Source organism: Megalobrama amblycephala, linkage group LG13 (assembly GCF_018812025.1).
Source record: "Megalobrama amblycephala isolate DHTTF-2021 linkage group LG13, ASM1881202v1, whole genome shotgun sequence".
NCBI lineage: Eukaryota > Metazoa > Chordata > Actinopteri > Cypriniformes > Xenocyprididae > Megalobrama > Megalobrama amblycephala.
In genome coordinates, this window is record NC_063056.1 from 21,166,822 (window position 1) to 21,192,887 (window position 26,066).

The 26,066-nt window shown below is 42.6% G+C and overlaps 1 protein-coding gene across 10 annotated transcripts in view; it reads right to left on the bottom strand.

The window, feature by feature from the left end:
• tsnare1 (T-SNARE Domain Containing 1) overlaps positions 1-25,706 on the bottom strand; it is a 258,123-nt gene extending 232,417 nt beyond the window's left edge. For 4 of the 10 annotated variants that reach the window (XR_007179031.1, XM_048152953.1, XM_048152955.1 and 1 more), the window contains exons 1-3: positions 25,346-25,694; positions 9,711-9,755; positions 9,075-9,247 (exon numbers count right to left, since the gene is read on the bottom strand). Coding sequence is in view for 4 of the 10 variants with exons in the window: in XM_048152953.1 (XP_048008910.1) it covers positions 9,075-9,159 (85 nt within the window). In the remaining 6 variants the exon portion in view is untranslated. Of the gene's footprint in view, positions 1-4,218; positions 4,324-9,074; positions 9,248-9,710; positions 9,756-24,335; positions 24,461-25,345 lie in introns of those variants that run through there. The other 6 variants (XR_007179032.1, XR_007179033.1, XM_048152952.1 and 3 more) reach the window with 6 other exon arrangements.
• Between the last annotated feature and the right edge of the window lie 360 nt (positions 25,707-26,066).

A 26,066-nucleotide genomic window follows, 5' to 3' on the forward strand; every position in this document is an offset into this window, starting at 1 on the left:
CTTCCGCACATTTGTAATGTAAACACTGACTCCATACTTCCGCCTACGTCAACCGTGACCTTTTCAACGTAATTGCGTATTACGTGACTTCACGAATGCGCATCGGAGAAAAGTGCAAGGCCAGCATTTGTGCTTATAAAACTTAAACTTTTTAATTTTTTTTTTTTAAATGACCAATCGTTTCGCTAGATAAGACCCTTATTCATCGTCTGGTATCATCTGGTGTCGTTTAAAGCCCTTTGAAGCTGCACTGAAACTGCCATTTGGACCTTCAACCATTTGGTGCCCATTGAAATGAATGATATGGAGAAAAATCCTAGAATGTTTACATCAAAAACCTTAATTTCTTTTCGACTGAAGAAAGAAAGACATGGACATCTTGGATGACATGGGGGTGAGTAAATTATCAGCAAAAGTTTATTTAAAAGTGGAGTAATCCTTTAAGGTTAAACCACTGTACTCACATTGACTATTTTAACAATGTCTTTAATACCTTTCTGGACCTCAAAGTGTACAATGACATTGCTGCCAATGTGTGGTTCAGATACCCTCGGATTTCATCAAAAATATCTTAATTTGTGTTCCAAAGATGAACAAAGGTCTTACGGGGTTTGGGACGACATGAGGGTGAGTAATTAATGACAGAAATTTCATTTTTAGGTGAACTAACCCTCTAATCTTCGGCAGAAGAGAGATCATGCCGACTCTATCACTAGAAGTGAATCGCAGTTTTGCATGTTTCAAGGAACGTGATTGTCACATTTTCATGTGCACGCGATCCATGAACTCAGGATCAAAGCCTGAGTTGACAGCGAAAGTTGATGATCAGCTCAGTTTCATGGTACAAAGCCTAATTGGACTGGTTTGGTTTTGTCAACTCAAAACTAATTCTGTAACCCTGAGTTTGTTCAACTACCATCATGGAATGAGCCCCTGGGGCCTATACCATGAAGCCGGTTTAGATGGATAGCCATGGTATGTTTCAGTTTAATTTGCGCCAACCCTGGGTTTTAGGCAGCATGACAGTGGCTTGGCTTTTAGCAGTGTTCATTGCCATAGTAACTTACACTCCACGGCTAACCTGCTCCAGGGCAGGTTATGTTCTGAGTAAGAGATTTCAAACCGAAATTGTACCAATCAGTTGTGAGCAAAGTGTCACATCTCTGATGCAATAAAGTCACTCCACCAGTTTCTCTTGCTGCAAATTAAAGGTCACTAGTAAAATATTTTTTAATACAAAATTGTCTGGCTTTTAGCAATGATTATTTATTATAATTATTTTATATGTTTTATAGATGATTCATAGAATTATTATACCCCTAATCCATTACACATGAGCAATTTTATTTAAGAATTATTATAAAACATTTTGTTTAAATGAACAAAATTATATACATATAATATGTAATATAAATATGATTTGGAATGGGTATAAAGCTTTAAAAATGACTACATGTGAGCTTACATGTCCGAGTCTCTGTATACTATAAAGTACATAAACTAACTTCGCAGCTTTCACTTGCACTGATAGCAAGATATTTTCTTCTTGCTGTGTAAATTCATTTATGAATATTATATTCTTCAATCTCTTAATCTTCGGCAGAAGAGAGAAAATAATTTTGCTGATTCTCTCACGAGAAGTGAATCGCAGTTCTGCATGTTTCAAGGCATGTAGACCCTGGTCTCTGATTTAAACATAATGTAACATGTTGTAACAATATTATATATAAAAGGAAATACCAATACCAATGGGCTTCTTTTGACAAAAAATTACTAAAGAATTACTCACACATTAAAAAAAAAAAAATCCTTAACGACCACATCCACAGTTATCATTGTTCATTATAAAAGACATTTGCTGGGATGGTCGTTCATGATGGACAATCATAATGTCACTTCTGGTCTGTGTTTGTGTTTTGCTGTAGTTGGACTTTGAGTTATTTTTGCACTGTTCTCAGTTCAGTTTCACATGTTTTCTTTGTTCAAGCTCATCTGTTGCCATGGTTTTTGATCTGCCCTCATGTGTCTCGCCTGTGTCTTGTTAATTACCTGGTTTAAGGTGCGTTCACGCTATATCGTAATTACTGTAACTACGATTTTCTGGCTAGTAAAAAGAGTTCACATCCTCGTAGAGCTCGTAATTACAGGTTGTAAGCTAGGAGTTTTCTGAAAGCTCCTACGTGTACCACGAGGCCTCTGTACCACCTGACCGCTGTAGTGGTGCCATAGAAATGCATAACTCCCAGTCCGAGGACGTGAACATCTCCGAATATAACGTCATGTGTTGTCATCTTAAAGGTCCCGTTTTTCGTGTTTTTTTTGAAGCTTTGATTGTGTTTATAGTGTGCAATATAACATGTGTTCATGTTTCGCGTGTAAAAAAAACACAGTATTTTTCACATAATTTACTTATCTGTATACCGCTGTTTCCACTGTCATAAAAATGGGCTGATGACTTCCTTGTTCTATGAAGTCCCTCCTTCAGAAATACGCAACGAGTTCTGATTGTGCCAGCGGTTCCTGTGTTGTGATTCGACAGCAGTTTAGCGCATCTTGCCCGGAAAGGTCACGCCTCTTACCATAACGTGGAGATGCACGCACTCAGTGTTATTGTAAACATGTCTTTAATTTTACCCTATCAATTTGAGCCAGAATCAGACCCGGTGATTGGACTGCGGGATGAAAATAACAGCGTTTCGACGACATGGCGACAAACACACTCTACAAATGCAACTCTTGTGTATTCCTGTGGGCGGAGGTTAGTCAAAAAACTGTTTTAGTGACGTCATTAAAGAAGGAAGTAGAGGGATGTAGTCCAAACTGGCCGTTCGATGTAGGCGACTTCTGTTAAATAAAATATTTTGCTTGGCATTGAACTTTGAGCTTTAAAATTTTACAGATTTTATTTATACTCTAACAACAACATTACACACTAACTAAAGTTTGAAACATGGGATCACGAAGAATGGGACCTTTAAGATTCCAGTAAATACGAGGTGGCGTGAACGCAGCATTAAGTCCCAGTGTTTCTGTATAGCCCTCAGTTTCAGTTGCCCTGTCCATTATTAGATGTGGTTGTTCTGTCTGTGTTTTTTGAGAAGTTCAGTTTTTGTTATTTTGATTTTGTTAATAAATTAGACTGCTGCACATAGATCCTGCTTTTCATCCTCGCCATGGCATAAGCTTTTTGACAATTATGATTATAAAAATGCGTTATTGTCTATACTGTCTTGTCTCTGTCTGAAGTTTACTTTCAGTCAGCGGCAACTACATTATGTGATTTTCATCCCAAATAATTTGGTGATGGCAGATTTTGTTAGAGAAGCATTAGCCACATGGGCAAGCAAAATACATCAAAAAATACAACAACAACAACAACAACAACAAAAAATTAACAGGGGTCTAAAACTTTCAAACATCAAGGCTTTGTCAAGCCAAAATTCAACGTATGTCTCTACAAAATTTGCTTTTCTGTACAGAAATTGCATATTAAGTGAGGTTAAATGAACTTTGAATTTCAAAACTTTGAACTTCCTCACACTCGAATTCAAATTGCAATTCCTGTTTGCCATTTCAATTCAAATTCGATCCAAAGTCAGTAATTGAGTTTTTAATTTAAAAAGCATTCTCAATTATTTTCTGAAAGCCACACAACTCTGTAAAGTGTGTAAAATAAAGTATAGGCATAGTTTAGCATCATGTGCATGTTCACAACACACATTGTGAACAAAGATCAGTTTACATGTCCAACTCTGCAAAACAAAAGATACTCAAAAGAAAAACAATGGCTTATTATGCCAAATCTACTTAACGGAATGGTCAGCTGAAAAGTAATCAAATGATTCAACCAAATTTGATTGGCCAGCAGAAGAAGACGAGACATACAGCCCTCCAAAAAATCTAGCTCCTTACGCAGACATGATAAACCAAATAACACAACTCAGGATTAACAGAGAAATTAATAAATACAGTCTTCAGCCCACATAACAGATGGGGCACTATGTTTATAATTTAATACATCACATGCAATTATCCCAGCACACTGTTCTTTCTGAATGCCACGGTAACAAGAGAGCATCCTTTCAGGCCTACCCTCCCCCTTCCTCTCACCTTCTCTCCATCCTTAAACAATGACCTCCGCCTGACATAATCTCAGCAAAAAAGAACATTCCATTTAACCAGAGCAAAAACTGAACAAGGGTAATTTTCATACATTACCCTCTTTTTTCTTGAGAGAGCACTTAGCCTTAGCACTCACACCAGATGCAGGAGAACCTCTCAGATTCAAGCCTGGCTAACAACATCACATGACTCTGTACCATCTGCTCCTTGCTTATAATCATGTGACCTGAATGAAAATGGATTATGGGATATGTAGTTTGATCTTGAGAATGCATTAAAAATGTTAAATTGTGATATAGATTTAATAAGTTATAGAAAATGTGAAAAAGCATATGAATATATTAATTAAAACTGCAGGATAAATATTATAATTATCATAAATAATTATAAATAAAAATAAAAGAATTTTGTTTACAATTATGTGATTTTTGAAACAAATTCAAAAAATTTTGCAATATTTTTTCTTCATTTTTTTTCACTTTGCATAGTAGAATCTAAATCATTAAAATTAATTTTTAATGTGGGCTCACTGGAAATAAATAAAAGACGAGGATTAAGTGGAAAAAAAGACTGAACTGAGAAAACGACCTCTGGATCGGGCAAAGAGAGTGGCCGTTAATATTACATTAGCCTTTATCTGTGTGTGGATGTGTAGGGGGTTGGTGGGTCAGCAAACACCTCTGGGTTAAAGGAGGGTACAGACCTGACAGACAGCCCACTGTCCTCCTGCTACACACGCACATTTCTCCTAGAAAGTGGATGGAATTGTTAAATAAAGAGCCTCTGCAGGGGCTGTACAGAGAAACTGAATTAAGTGAAACAGGATGTCACTCCCGCCACCCCTTGACCTTCACACACTCACACCGTCTGCATATGCAATGCATGTCAACCTCAAGTCCGGATCTAGGACAGTGCCAGGACCACCGGCCAAATGAGACACTGAGAATTCATCATCAACAGAAAGGAACCGGCATTAATTCATGAAATACAGCCAATGAAGAGGCAACTCCTCTACTTCACTGTGATTAGCTGAACATCCTGTCAGTTAAAAATCATGTTTGCAACCAAATGAATAAAATCAGTAGAAACTGGTGGAAATGGACAGCCTAATAGCATAGTAAACAACTCACTTAGACATCATTACTTTCGGTCACATCCAAATGGAAATGAAATGGACATAATAATCTGTAAGAGAGCTGGTTTTTAATAACCACTCAGCTCTGTACATTAAAGGCCCAGTGCCATCATGAAACCTGTAGTGTTTACAGGAGATTTTTTTTCAATTGCTTTTACTGTTTTATAATCTACTTTGGACAGCGATTTCTAAAGTAATATACAGGTATAACAATGGTACAAATAATGCTACACAAAATATGCTTGCTACAATATTATTAGTCATAGCATATATTTAGTATACTGTGCATATACCTGTATATTATATAATATATATATTTTTATACAACAGTTCTGTCTGGTTCTCGAATCTGATTGGCTGATAGCTGTGCGATATTTCAGTGATAACAGCACATAGACTGTAAAAAAAAGATGGACGACGCGACGCCGCTTCCTTCCATTGTACTTAACTGAAGCCAAAACGGACGCCAATGGGCGCTGACACGTTACGCAAAAAACGTCAAAAAAAAAGTTTGGAGCCTGGGCATGCGCAGAAAGAATCGTCAGTGAAGCCCGGAGGCGGAGTCGCGGTATCAAACTTCCGCCCAGACTACTGCGTCATCATTGATGTATTTTAAATAGGCTATATTAATTATACACAATTTAAAATTCTACCTATAAAATAATAGGCTATTCTGTTTCTAGAGCAATAATATTTTTGAAACAACAAATTCAGTAGATAAACTCAATATAATATGCCACTAGAAAACAACTCTAAAATGTCAGAAACGGTCCTGCCATTTTAAAGGTGCTCTAAGTGATCCTGGGTGGAGTAACTTCCTGTTGACGTTCAAAGTGTTGTCAAACAAAACACAGGCAAGCTAGACCCCCCAGGGTCAGGGATTTGCCGCTGGCTCTTATAGTGGTTAAACATGAGACATAATTCTATTTGAGTACATAAAACGGGCAACCTTTGGTCTTATTAATCTATTATTTGTTTCAGGGCAAGTCGAATTGTGCTATGTTAAACTTGATAATAATTAACGTTACCTTACATTTATATAGCATAGCATATTGGCTACAATTAGACGGGACATATCAGACGAAGACTCTTCTCTGCTCTTCAAATACGTAAACATTAAACTTTATAGACATAGTGTTTTTTGAGTAAAGAAAACGCTTTACATTTTTTTTCAAACATCAGATCTTATTTACCTTTGCATTACATAGACGAGATGACCAATACAAACTGCGGGCGCACTTCATTCACGAGGTGAGGCGGATATATGGTGTTTGACAGTTTGGGGATCCAATGGAGTTATGAGGTTTTGTCACAAGCTCTTTAAAATCCTTTTCATTCGTTAAATATTTGTAAAACCCACATACAAGCGTAATGGGTGATCTATATCATTGTTTTTGTTTTGTTTTTGTTTTTTTTAAATAAAATAAAACAAACATTTGGAAATATAGAGATACGAGGTTTAGCATTTATTTTATTTTCTTTATTTTTTGGCGTTTGGTAATTATCCACGCCACTTGACAACCGTCACGGGCACACTAGTGCTTTACATTTGACTGAACTGTACAATTGTGTTTATTTGTTCAATAAATATTATTTTACATAAATATGTACATTAGTTTGTAATATGGATTGAGTGAAAGTTACTTTAATACGCCATTAGATGGCGGCAACACTTTACAGGTGAATGAGTCAGTGAGTCACAAGAGACTTTTAAATTGAAAGGAACTTTTACAGAGGAAGTTGTTTTAGCGCTATGGTGTTATGGATGTTATGGAAAATTCACATAGCTGTAAAAAGGAGATCGCTTTCCTCAGCGGACATTCAAACGGACATTTATAAATGAATGTAATGCAATATATCAGACCAATGCAATATAAGAATGAATGTTATGCAGTATATCAGACACAGGTAATAGCTTACTCTCTCTCTCATACTGTACAAAATTCAATGAGTTTCAATGAAGCGACTCAACGTTCCTTCGTTACTAGTTCTAAAGTGAGAAGAAGTAACGGAGGCTTGGTCCAACTGTCAACTTGAGATTTGAATCCATGGTGGAAGGAAGTAGTGCTGCACAAAAGAGGGTTTTAAAGACACTCCATTGTTGTTTTTATCTGTTTACACACTCGTGTCGTCGAACTGTTGTATAAATGCAATATCACACTTATAGCCGTGCGATATGGCTGTATATCAGCACGCTGTGATTAGTCTACCTATGGACGAATCACAGCCGTGCTGATATACAGCCATATCACTCCGGTAAAGTTGGTTTTATATTCGCACATTCGGACTTCTGATAAATTCAGACGTTCCAATAAATGTGCAATAAATTAATGTTTGCGAATTTTAAGCAGCGACATGATATTGACAACCAACGATTGTCAACTTACAACATTTTTCACAGTCGATCAAAATAGGCAAGTATTGTTTTAATGGCATATTTACTTGTGAATGTCCACTGAATATCCAATGCAGTGTGATTAACAAGGCTATTGAATACGGATGTCCGAATGTGCGAATATAAAACCAACTTTACCGAATGGGTTGGGTTGTGTGCGACGTTTGATCAAGGGAGGTGTGTTTAAGGGCGGTTTTTAGATCAGCGCTGCGGAGCTAGCGGACCGACAGTGGAAACGCAACTTGATTTTGGCCTCGGTGCCTAAGGTCTGTGGCCATAGGCCCAGCCTGGCACGCTGTTAGCCCTGTGTCGCACTGGCGCGACAGTGGAAAAGCGGCTATTGTAGCCTAAGGCCCCGTCCACACGGAGACGTGTTTCTGTGAATACACATACATTTTTTAACGGCGTTTCGTCCACACGGATCCGGCGTTTTCGAATGGTGAAACTGGGTCCCAGAGTGGAAAAATTTGAAAACGCCGTCTTTGCATTATCATGTGGACGGGGCAATCCGTATATTTTCTGAAATGATGATGTCATCACCCCACATGTCGACCCAAGTCAGAACACCACAAAACAGCACCAACAACAGCAATAGCAGACTCTACATGCTTGCATTCGTGCTGCAGAAGCTACTGAGCCAAAATAAAGCGTCATTTCTAAGCTTTGATGTAGTTTGTATTCAGCACGCAAGGTTTATGCGCATGCTCCAAGTCTTCTTCGCTGCTTTAAGTGCATTTCTGTGACAGAATTACAGCGCCACATAATGGTCTGGCATGTATACTACATCATTTTGAGTCGTTTCAGTTGTTTCTTGTGGACGCAGATATTTTTTGAGACGAGGAAAAAAAAGGTTTAGGGTAAGCTCCGGCTTCGTGTGGACGTAGCCTAAAGCTTTCAGCGGCAATGTGGATTGATGTAATTGGCAGATGTGGTGCACCGCAAATCAAACAAGAGAACCAATCAAAAGCATCAGAATAGCATTGGATACTAAATGACCTTTAAATGGCAGGAGGCATCGTGCCATTAAAAACAGGCAAAGTAACAAATGTTTATAATTTGAAAAAAAAATAAAAATGTTTTAAAAAGTAATATAGTAATTATTATTATTATTATTATTATTATTAATAAATCATTAAATTATATTATTAAAAAAAATGTAAGCTAAATGCTGTTTCATATGCCAGGGAGGGAACTGAAACATGAATTTACTTTGGATTATATAATATATATATATATATATATATATATATATATATATATATATATATATATATATATATATATATATAATTTCTGAAGCTCACCACATGCCAGCTATCTATTGTTTCTCATTTAGTTTTGATGTCTGACAGGTGGGCCTGTGTGATACAGATTTCTGAGGTCACTGCTAAGGAGGTAGATGTGGCCTTTGTGTTTCCTTACACTGACTGTGGGAGAGCTGTGGTGATAGGACATGAAATGAACCAGCATGCAACAGTCTCCAGACTGAATTATAGATGCCGCCCATCTGCTGACAGAGGAGCAGTCTGTCAGGCCTCCTCAGTGTCACCACTCTGGGGGCTCAGAAATCCTGGCCCGTTCATTCTCACCTCCTGCTGAAATAAGAGAGTCACCTCTTGACCTGATCTCTCTATGAGAATTGAGTTTTTTCAGCAGTAAGAATGGTATAGGAGCAGTGACATAATTAACAATCACAGCAACTAATTACTAAATTCTAAGTTGATGGTCATTATATTTACAAATAATTCACAATATTAAATATACAGTAATTTGGGAAAAAACACAACAAAATGTAAACATTTTTTTGTTTAATATTTAAAGGCATATGCATGTACATGCTTCACAATTTTGTGTCATTATGACCCAGAAATGCATTTCGCTTCAAGGTAAAAAGCTTTCTAATTATATAATTATTGCATTTCTACTCCAATCTGTTTGCCAAGATCATTTAGTTGTTGGCTAAAACTTTCCATTTTGCTTCAGTACATGAAATCAGAACGTGTTTCTGGGTCAAAGTGACTCTGCAAAATTATATGAAATTGACTGCAAATCACTTACATTTGAGACTTCTATAAAAGAAGAATCAAACTCAGCTTAGTTGATCTGAAAATAATAAAAATAAAACAAGTCATTTCATTGCACACAGTAGAACCCACTAAATTATAACATAACAAATTATAGCAATATAATATATGTAATATTATTAAATATAATAAATTAAAATATAATAATAATAATAAATTATATATATATATATATATATATATTATATATATTTTATTTTTTTAATGATTAGAAATATATTATTTGATATATTATTTAAAATATATAGTTTAAAGGTGCCCTAGAATTAAAAAATGAATTTACCTTGGCATAGTTAAATAACAAGAGTTCAGTTCAAATGACATACAGTGAGTCTCAAACACCATTGTTTCCTCCTGCTTATGTAAATGTCATTTGTTTAAAAGACCTCCGAAGAACAGGTGAATCTCAACATAACACTGACTGTTACGTAACAGTCGGGATCATTAATATGTACGCCCCCAATATTTGCATATGCCATCTCATGTTCAAGGCTTTACACAAGGGCAGCCAGTATTATCATCTGGATGTGCACAGCTGAATCATCAGACTAGGTAAGCAAGCAAGAACAATAGCGAAAAATGGCAGATGGAGCAATAATAACTGACATGATCCATGATATCATGATATTTTTAGTGATATTTGTAAATTGTCTTTCTAAATGTTTCGTTAGCATGTTGCTAATGTACTGTTAAATGTGGTTAAAGTTACCATCGTTTCTTACTGTATTCACGGAGACAAGACTGTCGTTATTTTCCTTTTTAAACACTTGCAGTCTGTATAATTCATAAACACAACTTCATTCTTTATAAATCTCTCCAACAGTGTGTAATGTTAGCTTTAGCCACGGAACACCATCAAACTCATTCAGAATCAAATGTAAACATCCAAATAAATACCATACTGTTGTTGCTCAACAACAGTGTTGCCAGATGTACGATAATTATCGTATTTGTAGGATAATTTTGACCTCTGTGCGATGTATGATCAATAATGAAAAAAATCCCATAATGTACTATAATTTCAGAATTTTGTGACCCTTCAAATGATGGTCGTTATAATCGGCTTATACTCATTGATCTAGCTGTGGATCCTCTACGTCATGAGAACGTGAACGTGGTTAGGCATATGCCTTCCATCAGTCTATGCTTCCACCTCATCTCATATTACGTCTTCTCGACCAATCATCGTGGAGAATGACTCTCTCTCACAAGCACATGTTAATGTTCCTGCCGCAGTGCTTTTAGGTCAGTTGCTTGTGGTAATTTGCAGGTCATGTCTAGATAAATAACTTGTATTCTGTACGTTTGACTCGTCAAGTCACCTTTATTTATAAAGCACTTTTTACAATGCAGATTGTGCCAAAGTATAGCTTTATAGAGGGAACATAATTTTGGCTGTAGCCTACTACAGCAGCTAAAATAGTGTGATTGTCCAACTTTAGTAAGTTCAGTATTAATTCATTCCATTTGAAAAATCATTAGCTATTAATTTAGTTCATTTATCTGTACTAAAAAACTTGTGTACGATAATTTTCTTCCAAATACGATAATTTTGAGCTTCTGGTACGATACTTGGACATTTCCAATCTGGCAACACTGCTCAACAACAAAGCTGGAGAATCTCAGTAGCAGTGTTCAGCTTTACATTGTTCAAACTGGAGTCGGACACTGATGGAGAGACTCAGAAAGTTACAACTTATAGAATGCAACATTTCTGAATGGTTAGTGGATAAATTTATGTAGACGCTGTGGAGTTGATTTAACTCATCGACTATCATGTGCCATCATGTTAATCTTTTATGCAAATCCAGCATTGAATTGACTCTTGTTTGTGAAGCAGTCCGGCGTAAAATGATGGCATGGTAACAGCACTCTACTACAGCAACTCTTCCTCTTCTCTAAAGCAGCCCAACATGGCCTCGCCCCCTTTGTTGGGGGCAGGGTTTATTTGGGTATGCATCGACGTCACTTTCCCGCCGAAAACGCGCTCCCTCAGCTGGACTGAGTGGCAAAAGAACCTGCTGCGTGACTGGATTTTCTGCGAAAACGCGAATAAAAATAACGAATTACACTAAAGGTTGGAATTGAATGTGTTCCTTACAACTTGTCATATAAACCTAATCCATGGATATTGACATGCAGCCTGGAGTCGTGTTTCCTGACATTTATATGTGCCCGATTTCGACGGCGGGGAGACACATAAAGCAAATCTGCCTGTGAATATTTTATATAACTACAATATCGGTAGGTTTAAATCCACGTAATCACTTATATCAATGTTATTTCATCATATTGTCCAGCCCTAAAACATATATAGTTTTATAGTATAGTTTTTGTCAGTGTTGTTTATTTAAAAACACCCAATTATGCAGAATATAAGATGGAAAATAATTAATTGATGAGTTGTCAAACTAATATAACTATACAATATATACGGTATGATTTTACCTCAAAATCCAACAGTTTGACACAAAATGATAACTAAAACATGTTTCTCTGCCTGGAGTCGAGCTGTTTCTGTGAAATACAGTTATCCATTTTGCTTTTTTCCCCTGTTGCTTTCGGCAGTTTTTAAATATATACCTCAGGGTTTGTGTCAAAGTTATTTGTACAGTCAGTCACAAAGCTCTTTCACGTTTTGGATGTGTTTTGTGTGTTTTTCGCGACATTCACGGCGAAAACGTCTAGGTTACTAGTGTAACCCCCGTTCCCAGAAGGAGGGAACGGAGACGTTACGTCGATACTGACGTAATGGGGTCTCGCTAGGGAGCCCAATCACCTCCAAGGATACAAAACATGCCAATGGGAATTGGCCTGTGAGATTTACAGGCCGGGCCCCTCCCCTGGCATCCGGGTATAAATAGGGCCGGCATACTTACCTTCATTCATATTTTTGCTGAGGAGCCGAGATAGGTATCTGGCCGCTCAGCGGTGACTCAGAGCTATGGCAGGGGAACGTAACGTCTCTGTTCCCTCCTTCTGGGAACGGGGGTTACACTAGTAACCTAGACGTTCCCATTCAGTCAGTCACGTTCGACGTTACGTCGATACTGACGTAATGGGGTCCCGTGGAAAGCGCCATAGCAACTGAACCATGTTACGAGTGTTAGGGAGGCAGGTGCTGGCAGGCTGAGGCATGCCAAATGCAAATGCGGCCCATACTCGCAACCCTCCAGCGCCCAGAGCAAGCCCAGGAATGTCTTCCATACCGGTGGGATGGAGAGGACAGGGCGTTACCGTGGAGAAGTCGAAGCTGCTGTTCCTACCCCACGGGGAAGAGTGCTTCGGAACTCAATCCCTCGATTTTCAGCAACGACAAAAACGCCAGGAAAGCGTTCCCCGAGGAGGGGAAAGCTACGGAGACCACACCCTGCCCGAAGGGCGAAGGGAGGTAACGTGTGGAAGACACATATGGACTGGTCTGAGAACAGTAACGCATATGGAAGATCTCTGATGTAGGTCCTACCTTCCGGGAGGAACGACTAGCAATCAGAGACGGGGCAAAGCGAAGCCGCCCAGGGAAAGACACGGGTTTACCGTCAGGGAAACCTTACCGTGGACAAACACATATGGGATTACCCGAGGGGAATCACAGCATATGGACATCTAGCCCAGTACAAGGGCAGACCAACCGGGCATACACACGAGTACTGGACCTATTTGAGACAGCCTTCCCCTTCTGCTGACCTCCAAAACAGACAAAGAGCTGCTCAGAGCTTCTGAAGCTCTGCGTGCGGTCCACGTAAACGCGCAGCGCACGAACGGGACACAGCAACGCAAGGGCTGGGTCTGCCTCCTCCGGGGGCAGTGCTTGCAGGTTCACCACCTGGTCCCGGAAGGGAGTGGTGGGAACCTTGGGCACATATCCAGGCCGGGGTCTCAAGATCACGTGAGAGTAGTCCGGCCCAAATTCCAGGCACGAATCGCTGACCGAAAATGCTTGCAGGTCCCCAACCCTCTTGAAGGAGGTGAGCGCGGTCAGGAGCACTGTCTTGAGAGACAGGTGTTTCAGCTCAGCTGACTCAAGGGGCTCGAAGGGAGCTCTCCGGAGGCCCGAGAGGGCAACGGAGAGGTCCCAGGAGGGAATGAGGCGAGGCCTAGGGGGATTTAATCTCCTGGCGCCTCTGAGGAACCTGATGATCAGGTCGTGCTTTCCTAGTGACTTGCCATCAAGCACATCGTTATGCGCTGCGATGGCGGCCACATAGACCTTCAGGGTGGAAGGGGACAGCCTCCGTTCCAAACCCTCTTGAAGGAAGGAAAGCACAACACCGACCGGGCATTTCCGGGGGTCCTCCCGGCGGGAGGAACACCACTCAACGAACAGACTCCACTTCATGGCATAGGCGCGCCTCGTAGAGGGGGCTCTGGCCGAAGTGATGGTGTCGACTACCGCGGACGGTAGGCCACTCAAGTCTGCCGCGTCCCGTCCAGGAACCACACGTGGAGGTTCCACAGATCGGGACGCGGGTGCCATATGGTGCCCTGCCCCTGAGAAAGGAGGTCCTTCCTCAGGGGGATGCGCCAGGGATGGGCTGTCGCGAGGAGCATGAGTTCTGGGAACCAGGTCCGGTTGGGCCAGTATGGCGCAACTAGCAAGACCTGCTCCTCGTCCTCCCTGACCTTGCACAGTGTCTGTGCAAGGAGGCTCACGGGGCGAAACGCATATTTGCGTAGGCCCCGGGGCCAGCTGTGTGCCAGTGCATCCGTGCCGAGGGTCCCCTCGGTCAGCGAATAAAACAACTGGCAATGGGCGGATTCCCGAGAAGCGAACAGGTCCACCTGTGCTTCCCCGAACCGGCTCCATATCAGCTGGACCGCCTGGGGGTGGAGTCTCCATTCCCCCGGGAGCGTGAGCTGTCGTGAGAGCGCGTCGGCCGCACGATTGAGCTCGCCCGGGACGTAGGAGGCGTGCAGCGACCTGAGTCGGCGCTGACTCCACAGGAGGAGATGGCGGGCGAGTTGCGACATGCGACGGGAGCGTAGACCACCCTGGTGGTTGATGTACGCTACAGTCGATGTGTTGTCCGTCCGGACCAGTACATGCTTGCCCTGCAGCAGCGGTCGAAACCGGCGCAGCGCAAGGAGTACTGCCAGCAACTCGAGGCAGTTGATATGCCAGTGGCGATGGGGTCCTGTCCAGGAGCCCGACGCCGACTGGCCACTGCATATGGCACCCCAGCCGGTGGTGGAGGCATCTGTTGTGACAACAACATGCCTGGACACTTGTACTAGGGGCACACCGGCCCGTAGAAAAGCAAGGTCCGACCACGGGCTGAATGTGCGGCGACAACTCGGTGTGATGACCACACGGAGTGAGCCACGGTGCCATGCCCACCTCGGGACTCGGTCGTGAAGCCAGTGCTGAAGCGGCTGCGGCTGCGGATGCCATATGCCCCAGGAGCCTCTGAAATTGTTTCAGTGGGACCGCTGTTTTCCACGAGAACGAGTTCAGGCAGTTCAGCACCGACTGTGCACGCTCGTTGGTGAGACGTGCTGTCATGTTGACCGAGTCCAGCTCCACACCGAGAAAAGAGATGCTCTGCACGGGGGCAGAGCTTGCTCTTCTCCCAGTTGACCCGAAGCCCCAACTGGCTGAGGTGACTGAGCACCAGGTCCCTGTGTTCGCACAACTGCTCTCGGGACTGGGCCAGAATGAGCCAGTCGTCGAGGTAGTTGAGGATGCGAACGCCCACTTCCCTGAGCGGGGCAAGGGCCCCCTCTGCGACTTTGGTAAAGACGAGAGGAGACCGGGACAGCCCGAAGGGTAGGACCTTGTACTGATCCTGAATCCTGGGCGTGAACGCACGTGAGAATGCGTTTCACTGTGAGCATCTTGAACGGGAGCTTGTGAAGGGCCCGATTCAAGACACGTAAATCCAGGATTGGTCGTAACCCCCCACCTTTCTTGGGTACTATGAAGTAAGGGCTGTAAAACCCAGACTTCATCTCGGCTTGAGGGACAGGCTCTATTGCGTCCTTCGCCAAAAGAACCGCAATCTCCGCCCACAGGACAGAGGTGTTGGGACCTGTCACCGAGGTGAACAGAATGCCGCTGAACCTGGGGGGACGCCTGGTGAACTGAATCGCGTAGCCGAGTCTGATTGTCCGAATGAGCCAACGGGACGGGTTTGGAAGGCGTAGCCACGCCCCCAAGCTCCGTACGAGTGGAACCATCCGGACAACAGAAGTACCCACGGGGGGGCAGCATGGAGCACTGTGGCCCAACTCGGGAGGCAGTGCGTCCCGAAGTCGAGGCTGTGAGTGGGGTCCACTCACATGGCTCCGAGTGGGCAGGGTGGCGTGGGAAGGCAGTGCCTTCCCGGGGCGCCAAGACCCTGCCCATGGCGAAGGAAGGAGTGGCTGAGAGAGAGGGAGCGAAGGCTCGCTCACCCCCAGCGCAGACCTTCTTATATGACCCTCGCGGCCAGCGGCGGAACAGAAGAAAAAAACACAGGATTTACCCCCGGGCCCTGTCCCGGGGGAAGGAGCGGTGCGGTCACCGTCTCCCAGAGCGCAGCTTCCGAAACCTCCAGGTCTCCCGTCTCAGGGCCGCTTCTTCGCCGCCTTCTTCTTTTTGGAAGGCGGTTTGGCGGGCTGGGCGGGGGGCGTGGCCTTCCTGCGGGTGGCTCGAGGAGGATGGGAGGGCTCCGATCTCACAGGAGCCGGAGCCGCAGGAGGACGCCCTCGGCGAGGAGCAGACGAAGGCACGGCCCGAGGCGGATTGGTGGCGTCATCATGCCTGGGCAGGATGTGCTCGATGGCCTCCGTCTGCTTCTGCACCGCCGAGAACTGCTGGGCGAAGTCCTCGACGGTGTCGCCGAAGAGGCCGGCCTGGGAGATGGGGGCGTCAAGAAAGCGGGCTTTGTCGACCTCCCTCATCTCAGCCAGGTCCAACCAAAGATGCCGTTCCTGGACCACCAGGGTGGACATCGTTTGACCCAGGGCGCGCCGTGACCTTCGTCGCCCGGAGGGCGAGGTCGGTCGCCGTGCGTAGCTCTTGCAGCAACCCTGGTTCAGCACTACCCTCGTGCAGCTCCTTCAGAGCTTTCGCCTGATGGACCTGCAAGATGGCCATGGCGTGCAGGGCAGAAGCCGCCTGTCCAGCAGCGGAGTAAGCCTTGGCCGCGAGAGCGGCCGTGGTCTTACCCGCGTTGGACTGGAGACGCGGACGGTTCCGCCAGGTGGCCGCGGACCGCGGGCACAAGTGCACCGCAATCGCACGTTCCACCTGCGGGATGTCCACGTACCCCCTGGCGACTCCCCCATCGAGGGTAGTGAGAGTGGAGGAGGCAGAGGACCGTAGTCTGGCAGTGTGAGGTGCCAACCAGGTCTTCTGGAGCTCCTCATGCACCTCCGGGAAGAACGGCACTGGGGCGGGACGCGGCTGAGCGCTGCGCCCCGATCCCAGAAACCAGTCATCCAACCGCGAGCGCTCGGGACACGGTGGAGGGTTCCACTCGAGCCCGATGCCCGCGGCGGCCCGGGCAAGCATGGCTGTTAGCTCAGAGTCCGTCTCCGACTGAGCAACCATCCCAGAGGGCGGAAGCTCGGAGTCATCGTCGCTCTCTGAACCGTTCAGCCCACTCCCCGATGCAGCGATCGACATCCGATCCTCCTCCGGAGCGCCGAAAGTGACGTGGGGCACCCCCGAAGAGGGCCCCGCGACAGCAGGCGGCAGCTCAACGGCACATGGTGTTGTGGAGGAGTGGGAGGTTCGTGGGGACGGACCCGACGAAGTGGCTCCCACTGTGATCCTCAGATCTCCCAGAGCACTAACCGGGCCGGCGGCTGGCACTGGGGTAGTGACAGAGGGGCCTCTCACTTCCGTGTTAAAGAAGCAGAGGCGCGATCTCAACACCAACATGGACATGCCCTCGCAGTGAGGGCATGTACCATCCACGAGCGCTGACTCAGCGTGCGGTCTACCCAGACACGTGAGACAGTGGTCGTGGCCGTCAGAGGAGGTCAGGAAACGACCGCATCCAGAAACACACGGACGAAAAGACATCTTGAAAAAGACGCTGATCGCCCGTGCTTGCTCTTTCAGTAAACCTCACCAGCCGAAGCACCCAGGGATGGGCGTAGCACCGTCCTGTGGGCAGCGCGCCGTCACACCCACCGCTGAGCGTGCCTTTTCCCACAGCTGGAGAGACTCGAGCAGGCCACCAGAATGAGCGAATGATAGCAATTAAAATTGCTGTTGACAGGAGTCCTGTAGCAATTATAATTGCTGTTTGCTCTCTTAGAGAAATTCACTCTTTTCCTTGAAGTGAAGGACGATCGAACTGATCGGCTCCGAAGCAAAAGTATGAATGAAGGTGAGTATGCCGGCCCTATTTATACCCGGATGCCGGGGGAGGGGCCCGGCATGTAAATCTCACAGGCCAATTCCCATTGGCTTGTTTGTATCCTTGGAGGTGATTGGGCTCCCTAGCGAGACCCCATTACGTCAGTATCGACGTAACGTCGAACGTGACTGACTGAATGGGAACCAATGCTGCTGCTCAAGGGGCTCGCACACCGGACGCAAAGCTCAGCGCTGCGCCGCGACACGTCTTTCAAATTCGAACGCATTGTTTTATTTTTTTTCTGAGTCGTAGCTGGGCGCCGCGGACAGGCGCCGAATGTTGCCGCCAGTGTGCTTACACTTATAGTTCTAAAACAATGCGTTCGAATTTTAAAGATGTGGCGAGGCGCTGAGGTTCGCGTCCGGTGTGCGAGCTCCTTCAGTCTTTTGCCACTCAGTGGCCGTGACCGCAGTCGTAACGGTCGACGGTGACGTCACGTGCATACCCTCTATTCGGTTGTTAAGTCTGACGTCACGCGACAGCGCTTCCGGGTCCTAACGCTCTATCTCATACCACAAGAAAACAACAAATGGTGCTAATATACATACACGATGTGGTGTAATACTACAAAAAAATTATAATCATAACCTTTATCTCCATACCAAAATTCCAGATGGCCAGACAATGATTCATCTTTTATAAATCGTTAAAATATTAAAATCTGTGAGGCTGTGAGCACGGAGACTGTTGTGTAGACTGTAAGTATTTAAAATGTTTAACTTTTTAAAATGATTGATGTTTAAAATGAATAAATAGCGCTCATAAACGGCCGTCGATGGCATTCACAAGTGAAACGAGTCGAGGCTTGGACCCGGAAACGGTGTTCCTTACGTCACGACTTAACAAGCGGATAGTATTATAACCTGGGAAGAAGCTCTTTGTAGTTCCTACCAGCCGTTTGTTGAAGTCCTTAAACAGAGAATTCTTTAAAAGAAAATATCCCCCTTTGCAACCTTTTGCATCATAACTTTGCAGACATTGTTTATGCTCTAACAGCAACATTACACACTAACAAAAGTTAAAAAAGTAAAATCATAATCAACCACCCCTTTAAGATGTGTTCAGTAGCCCTGCAACATTTCTTGCATTTAACTACTGAATGTATCTGAATGCCTGTTTGTTTTTTCCCCAGGTGATTTTTACATTTCCCACAAAATGCAAACCCCTTTTAAACTATAATTTGTGTTGCTGCGATCAATAGTGACTTGGACTCCTGCTTGACCATTCATTTATGAATAACTCACATAGCCCTGTCCAAAACCAAAAAGCAAAACGGCCCTCAGTCAATGTCCTTTGACAAAATCATTAGGAATCAAAAGTCTAATAGGGCAGAAACAGAGGGGGACGCATTATGACAGACAGTAAATAAGTGCAAACTAGCATTAACATGCAGGGTTTAATTTCCACTGTGCTTGCAGGGTGTTTGTGAATACTATAAATGTGAATAATATTTTCACACTTAAAAATTGCTTTTCTATTTTGTGTAGCCCTTAGCACCTTGCTAAATCTGTAACCTCACAAATATTTGTTAAGTAAAAATGACCACTTTTGTATGCACATGGGCCATTTACAAGTAGGCGCCAAACCCTCCAGCATTATCTTGCTGAATGAGAGCTCAAATTACCACACATCAGACCAATCTCCCCTGTTTCAGGACTCAAACCTAGCTGGTCCCCATTCAGTATGACACACACCCAGCTGGCTTATTTCCATATGAACAACATGAACATACAGTAAACCCCTCTCACTTACACTATAGTTTAATATATTCTCCTTTCAAACTGTTATAATAATTTTAGCCTCATGTGCCCTGACACTATAGCTGTCATTAAGAGAATATAAAAATTATATTTCATTTCACAAATACAGTGCCAAGTTCTTAGCAGAAATCATTTTAGTGTGCCTTCTCTGCCATCCCAGACTAAAGTTTTAATTTGTAACAGAGACGTGGTCTCTAAGGTAGGATAGGAGGGTGGGAGTGGGTTGTACAGCTGGATTCATTTTATTACCCATGCACAGTTATCTGGCCCTGATAATAATACATAATAAAGTGCATGTAATGAAATGTAATGATGCATAGTTTGCTCTGAAAAATGAGCGGAACAAACCAGAACCGATTATCACTCACCCCTGACAACGGGCACCTGGGTTTGGTCCTGTAAATCTGCCAAGAAGTCTGACAGGATATAATGCAACCCACACATACTCACTTAAGCCCAAATCAGAAAAATGAGAGCTTTATTTATTCTCTTTTTATGGGAGAATAATTCAAGGTGAGAAATAAAATATATTGCAATACATTTAGCACCTTAGCTCATAACTGAAGGTTGTAGGTTTGAATCCCACACCAGTTCTACTGGAGCAAAGCAAAATGGTGACATTTTTGGGACAGCCAACATTTAAATGATTATAACAATTCACAAGTTCACATTTGCAAATAATCGGATAGAGTAAAAGAGAATACGTATTTGGCGTACTGTCCGAGGAGAGGGTTCTGAGCTCAGAATTTGGCCCGAACCCAGTGTACTCCCCCATATCCCTGGCTGATAGGAAGCAGCCGAGAGTGAGAAAACTGTGTATGTAGAAAACTGTCGAGAAACAAAGGTGAGTCGACTATGTACACAAGGCTTTGTTACGTCAAAACGTTTCAAAATTTTAATGTTTCGCCACAAGCTCTCCATAAAACAAACAAGCCCTATAATTTAAAGGTGCCCTAGAATTAAAAATTGAATTTATATTGGCATAGTTAAATAACAAGAGTTCAGTACATGGAAATGACATACAGTGAGTCTCAAACTCCATTGTTTCCTCCTCCTTATATAAATCTCATTTGTTTAAAAGACCTCTGAAGAACAGGCGAATCTCAACATAACACCAACTGTTACAAACAGTCGGGATCATTAATATGTACGCCCCCAATATTTGCATATGCCAGCTCATGTTCAAGCATTAGACAAGGGCAGGACGTCTGGATGTGCACAGCTGAATCATCAGACTAGGTAAGCAAGCAAGGACAATAGCGAAAAATGGCAGATGGAGCAATAATAACTGACATGATCCATGATAACATGATATTTTTAGTGATATTTGTAAGTGATAATTTGTTAGTGTTTGTCTTTCTAAATGTTTCGTTAGCATGTTGCTAATGTACTGTTAAATGTGGTTAAAGTTACCATTGTTTCTTATTGTATTCACGGAGACAAGAGCTGTCGTTATTTTCATTATTAAACACTTGCAGTCTGTATAATTCATAAACACAACTTCATTCTTTATAAATCTCTCCAACAGTGTAGCATTAGCGCATTAGCCACGGATCACAGCCTCAAATTCATTCAGAATCAAATGTAAACATCCAAATAAATACAATACTCACATAATCCGACGCATGCATGCAGTATGCATGACGAACACTTTGTAAAGATCCATTTTGAGGGTTATATTAGCTGTGTAAACTTTGTTTATGCACTGTTTAAGGCAAGCGCGAGCTCCGGGGGCGGGGAGCGTGAGCATTTAAAGGGGCCGCAACATGAATCGGCGCATTTCTAATTATGCCCCAAAATAGGCAGTTAAAAAAATTAATAAAAAAAAATCTATGGGGTATTTTAAGCTGAAACTTCACAGACACATTCAGGGGACACCTTAGACTTATATTACATCTTGTAAAAAAAACGTTCGATGGCACCTTTAACAAAATAACAAATTATACAGACACTTCGTATTTAATGGTATTAGATGATTTGTTAACTGCATTTAATAGATTCATTAACCCTTTAACGCGTACGATCACACCGGTGTGATCAGTCTTGACTGGCCCCAGGAGCGTACGATCACACCGGTGTGATTAGAACGTTCAGTGCATTACGTGATCAACTGCCAAATTCAAATGTGAGTGCGCGCTTTAACTGGCGCTAAACCAGAGACGGACGCGCGCAGCGCTTTTCATATCACATATATACAGTGTTTTCAACCAAATAATGTTCATTTCAGGTTTCAGACATTTAAATGCACATGAGTACTAACAAAACAATATATTTAGAGTTTGTAAAATACACAATGATGTCTATAGGAGCGGAAATAACAACCCTTTCCATTCTAACTTGACAACACGTTTAATTCATATCAGATATACATTGTGAAAGTAACTTAAAAGCTTACTCTATTCTTCCCCAGTTCACCGGCACACTTACTTTCATGTATTTCGGGAGAAGTGGATAAATTCACGGTTTGTAAATCCAACAGATCCGATTCTCTGCGCGGTGCAAACTAACATGGCGGCGCCCATCGCTCATATGGCTCAACTAACGCGATCGTTATAAAGGTGTTTAAACAGCAAAACACATCCACTTTCACATATTTGGCAATCGGAATATTAGATATTTCATGCTATAGTTAACAAATTTGTGAATATTTTGAATAAAAAAGGAAAAATTAAATGAAAGCAGATCATCATTCATACAGTGCTGCAGTGTGTCACGTAACAAGCAATGACGCGTCACCATGGAAACCATAAAGCAATTCGTTCTAAATAACGGTCGCCTTAAAAAACTCACGCTGGGGGGTCAGACAGAATATTTGAAACTTACGTGCGAAAGGGTTAAACATTCGAAATTGGTTTGTAAAAGGTGTTTTATGCATGGCATTTTGAGCTCTTCGAAAGAGTGAATCATTTTGTGAACCAATTAATTTGTTCAAAGTTTCAAAAAAACAACAACAACTTAATATTACATTAGAACATATATACAGCGAATGAAATTGTGAGCATGCAACGTCGTAGTTATGTTGTCAATCAGTAAGTCATTATATCAGTAAGTCATATAAATTATGTAACTGGTACATTGTGTGTTATAGCTGGTAAGGTATTGCATGCATAGGATATGATGTTCATTCTATTAATCAGGATCAGTGTTCTTATGTTTTATTAACAGTTCATGCTAGTATTGTGTATTTACCTTGGTAACTGTAGTTTCCGTAACCTTAACCCAAAATACCACTTTATTTTACTTTGTGCTATTTTCTATATTTTTGATGACTGTGGTGGCTCATACCAACTTACTAATTTCAATGTATTATGAAAAACTATAGGATGATTGGGGGATAGGATAAAAATTGTTTAACTTGTGTTAGTGATATTGTTACAATTTATGTGTTAGTTCACTTCAAAATGAAAATTACCCCAAGCTTTCCTGACTCTCAAGCCATCCTAGGTGTATATGACTTTCTTCTTTCTAATGAACACAATTGGAGTTATATATCCTGATGCATCCAAGCTTTATAATGGCAGCGAATGGGAAGCAACGAATATGAAGCTGAAGAATGTGCATTCATCCATCATAAACATACTTCACACGGCTACGGGGGATTAATAAAGTCCTTCTAAAGTGAAGCAATGCGTTTGTGTAAGAAAAATATCCATATTTAACAAGTTATAAAGTAAATATCTACAGTAACTTCCGACAGACTACCATAAGTATTCAATATTGCGTCAGTTACGTGTTTTTCGTAAGATGAATAAGGGAGCTGTAGGACGCACCATAAGCATTTTTAACTGTGAAAAGCATTACACATTCCTTCTAAGCTGAATATGGAAGGCGGTCTGGCCTACTTGTTTGTGTCAACCATTTTGGAGAAATATATTTTCTTGGTTGAAATTCCTAAAAATTTGTGTTGCAGCTTCATGACCATGTAAAAATGGTGGGTCTCATGGCCAGATCAGTTGAGAACCACTGTTCTAGAGAGTAATCAGATCAATTTGATCCTTTTCACAAAGCATGCTGGGTAACCAGTACTGCCCTCTCTATACAGTTCCTTTAAATAAAGTATGGATAAAACTCAGGAAATCAGCCATCACTGCAGGCAACGTCTGGGCAGGAGATGAAAACAAAGATAAAGATAATCTTAATGAGTTTTAGCCGTGAGAATCGAGGAGATTTTGTTCCAACGGTATAACATCTTAAACATTGTTAGGATAGTTCTAAAGCGGCTTTTATGATCCAGTCGCCTCTGGCAGCACGAAACGTTCGCTTTAACTGCACCCTATGGACAATGTCTCCTTATTGGGTTTAAAGTTTCAATAAGCAACCAGGTCAGGCGCTCCCACCGGCTGCTATTACACATTGTGATTTCCTTCAAAGAATGCTGACACAATTAAGAAATGGGGGGAAGGAATTAGATGACATTAATTAAAAGGACTGAAATGAAATCGGCACCAGTCTATTCTGTGAGCTGCCAACAGTGGTGTGGTGATTTACATGAATTGTGGACTTAAGCGTTTCTGTGAGGAGCCGGCTGAAAGGTTAATGCCGAGGTCCCCGTCTTCCACTCACATCCTGCGGAGAGAAGCATGTCTGCCGCTCGGCAGTCTGGGATATTGTTTCTGTGGGTGAAAGATAATGGATTAGGTCCAGCAAGAGGCCAAGAGGGAATTTTGTGGAGAGATGAATGAGGTGACACGAGGCAGTTCGAGGTGGCGGTAAAAATATTTTGTGATTTCACGTGAGGTGGAGGAGTTTGCGTGGATTGTTTTTCTATTTGACTTCACTTTTAAACGGCAGACTTTGTCATGGTTAAGATTTAATAATACTGTTCTTAGCTTCCTACTTCCGTTAAGTGAATGAAAATGAAAACTTAATGAATCCCGCATGCTCTTTGAGAGTTCTGATAATAAAGGAGTGAGATGCTTTGCCTGAGCGTTTATTCTTATTGATGCTGCACTGAAACTGCTCAAATCACATGCCACATATCGCATTATCATTTCTCACCAAAACACAGATGCATAGAAAACCTCTTACGGGGGCACATTTTCCTCAAACCTCCTCAGCAAATACACAGACCGGACTATGAGAAGAAGCTCAGCACATTTATGGAATGTTACTAAAACGCTTTTTACGAAGAAGGCCATCTTTTCCCACTTATGCCATAACAACATTTGCATCTGAGTCAGCACTCTGAGCACTTTCGCGTCGAGTCCCACGCTTGCGTTTTGAAATTAGGGGTGCGTATATCACTTAAGATACACGCTCATGCAGCTACAAACGTGTATTTTAAAGCAAGGGCACGGAGGAAGTGGAAAGAGATTTGAGTTGGAATTACAAATGTGAACAGCAGGAGCTTGGTGTAATCCAAAAGACTTTATTCATTGGGAACGCCGGCTGGGTATTGGCACTCGCACACTGTTTGTAATTTTCAGCTTTTCGGTGTCGACTACATTCAGTCCTCGCTCTGCGTGAGCACTCAAAGCGACAATGAAAAGTTAAATTACCTCTGGATAAATTCGAAGGTTGAAATAATGGCCCGGGACTGCATGCTCGGATGTTCACCTGGACGTGATAGTCGTCCCGCTGTCCATCTTCAAAGTCTCTCGTGTTCGCACCTTGTCATTATGGTGCTACGAGTTTCACACACATCACACGTGACAGGTCGATCACATTCTTGGCAAAGCATTTAAAGCTGTCTAAAATATGAAAAGGAAGGGGGGAAACGATACATATCCTCATGGAAAGTGAAAACATAACAATAAAACATTAGTAGGATAAGGAGTATATAAAATAAATAAATAAATAAAAGTAAAAAAGTAAACAAAAAATGCCATTTCCACCACAGAACACTCTCCAACACTACATCATATTAACAGGAAAAAGGAATTGCAATTATGTTCAGAAAAAAAGAAAAAAAAATTCTACTGTTCTCCTGAATTCTCCTGTAGCCTATATGTTGGACATTGTTAGTAGACAAAGTAGAGACTGTGAAAAGTGTTTTAAGAGAGCTTACTTTCTTAAAGTCCACAGGGCCAAAAGTGCCCATAGTTGATGAAACAACTAGAAACCTAATTTTCTCACTCACCAATGTCAATGTGGAAAAACAGGATAGCACACTATTAGCATTCTATCCTAGAGGGCTAATGAGCGAGGGAAAGCATCAATACAACTTTTATCAGTAGCATCAATATCGAAGTGAAGGGTCCTGCTCTAATGAAACCAAAC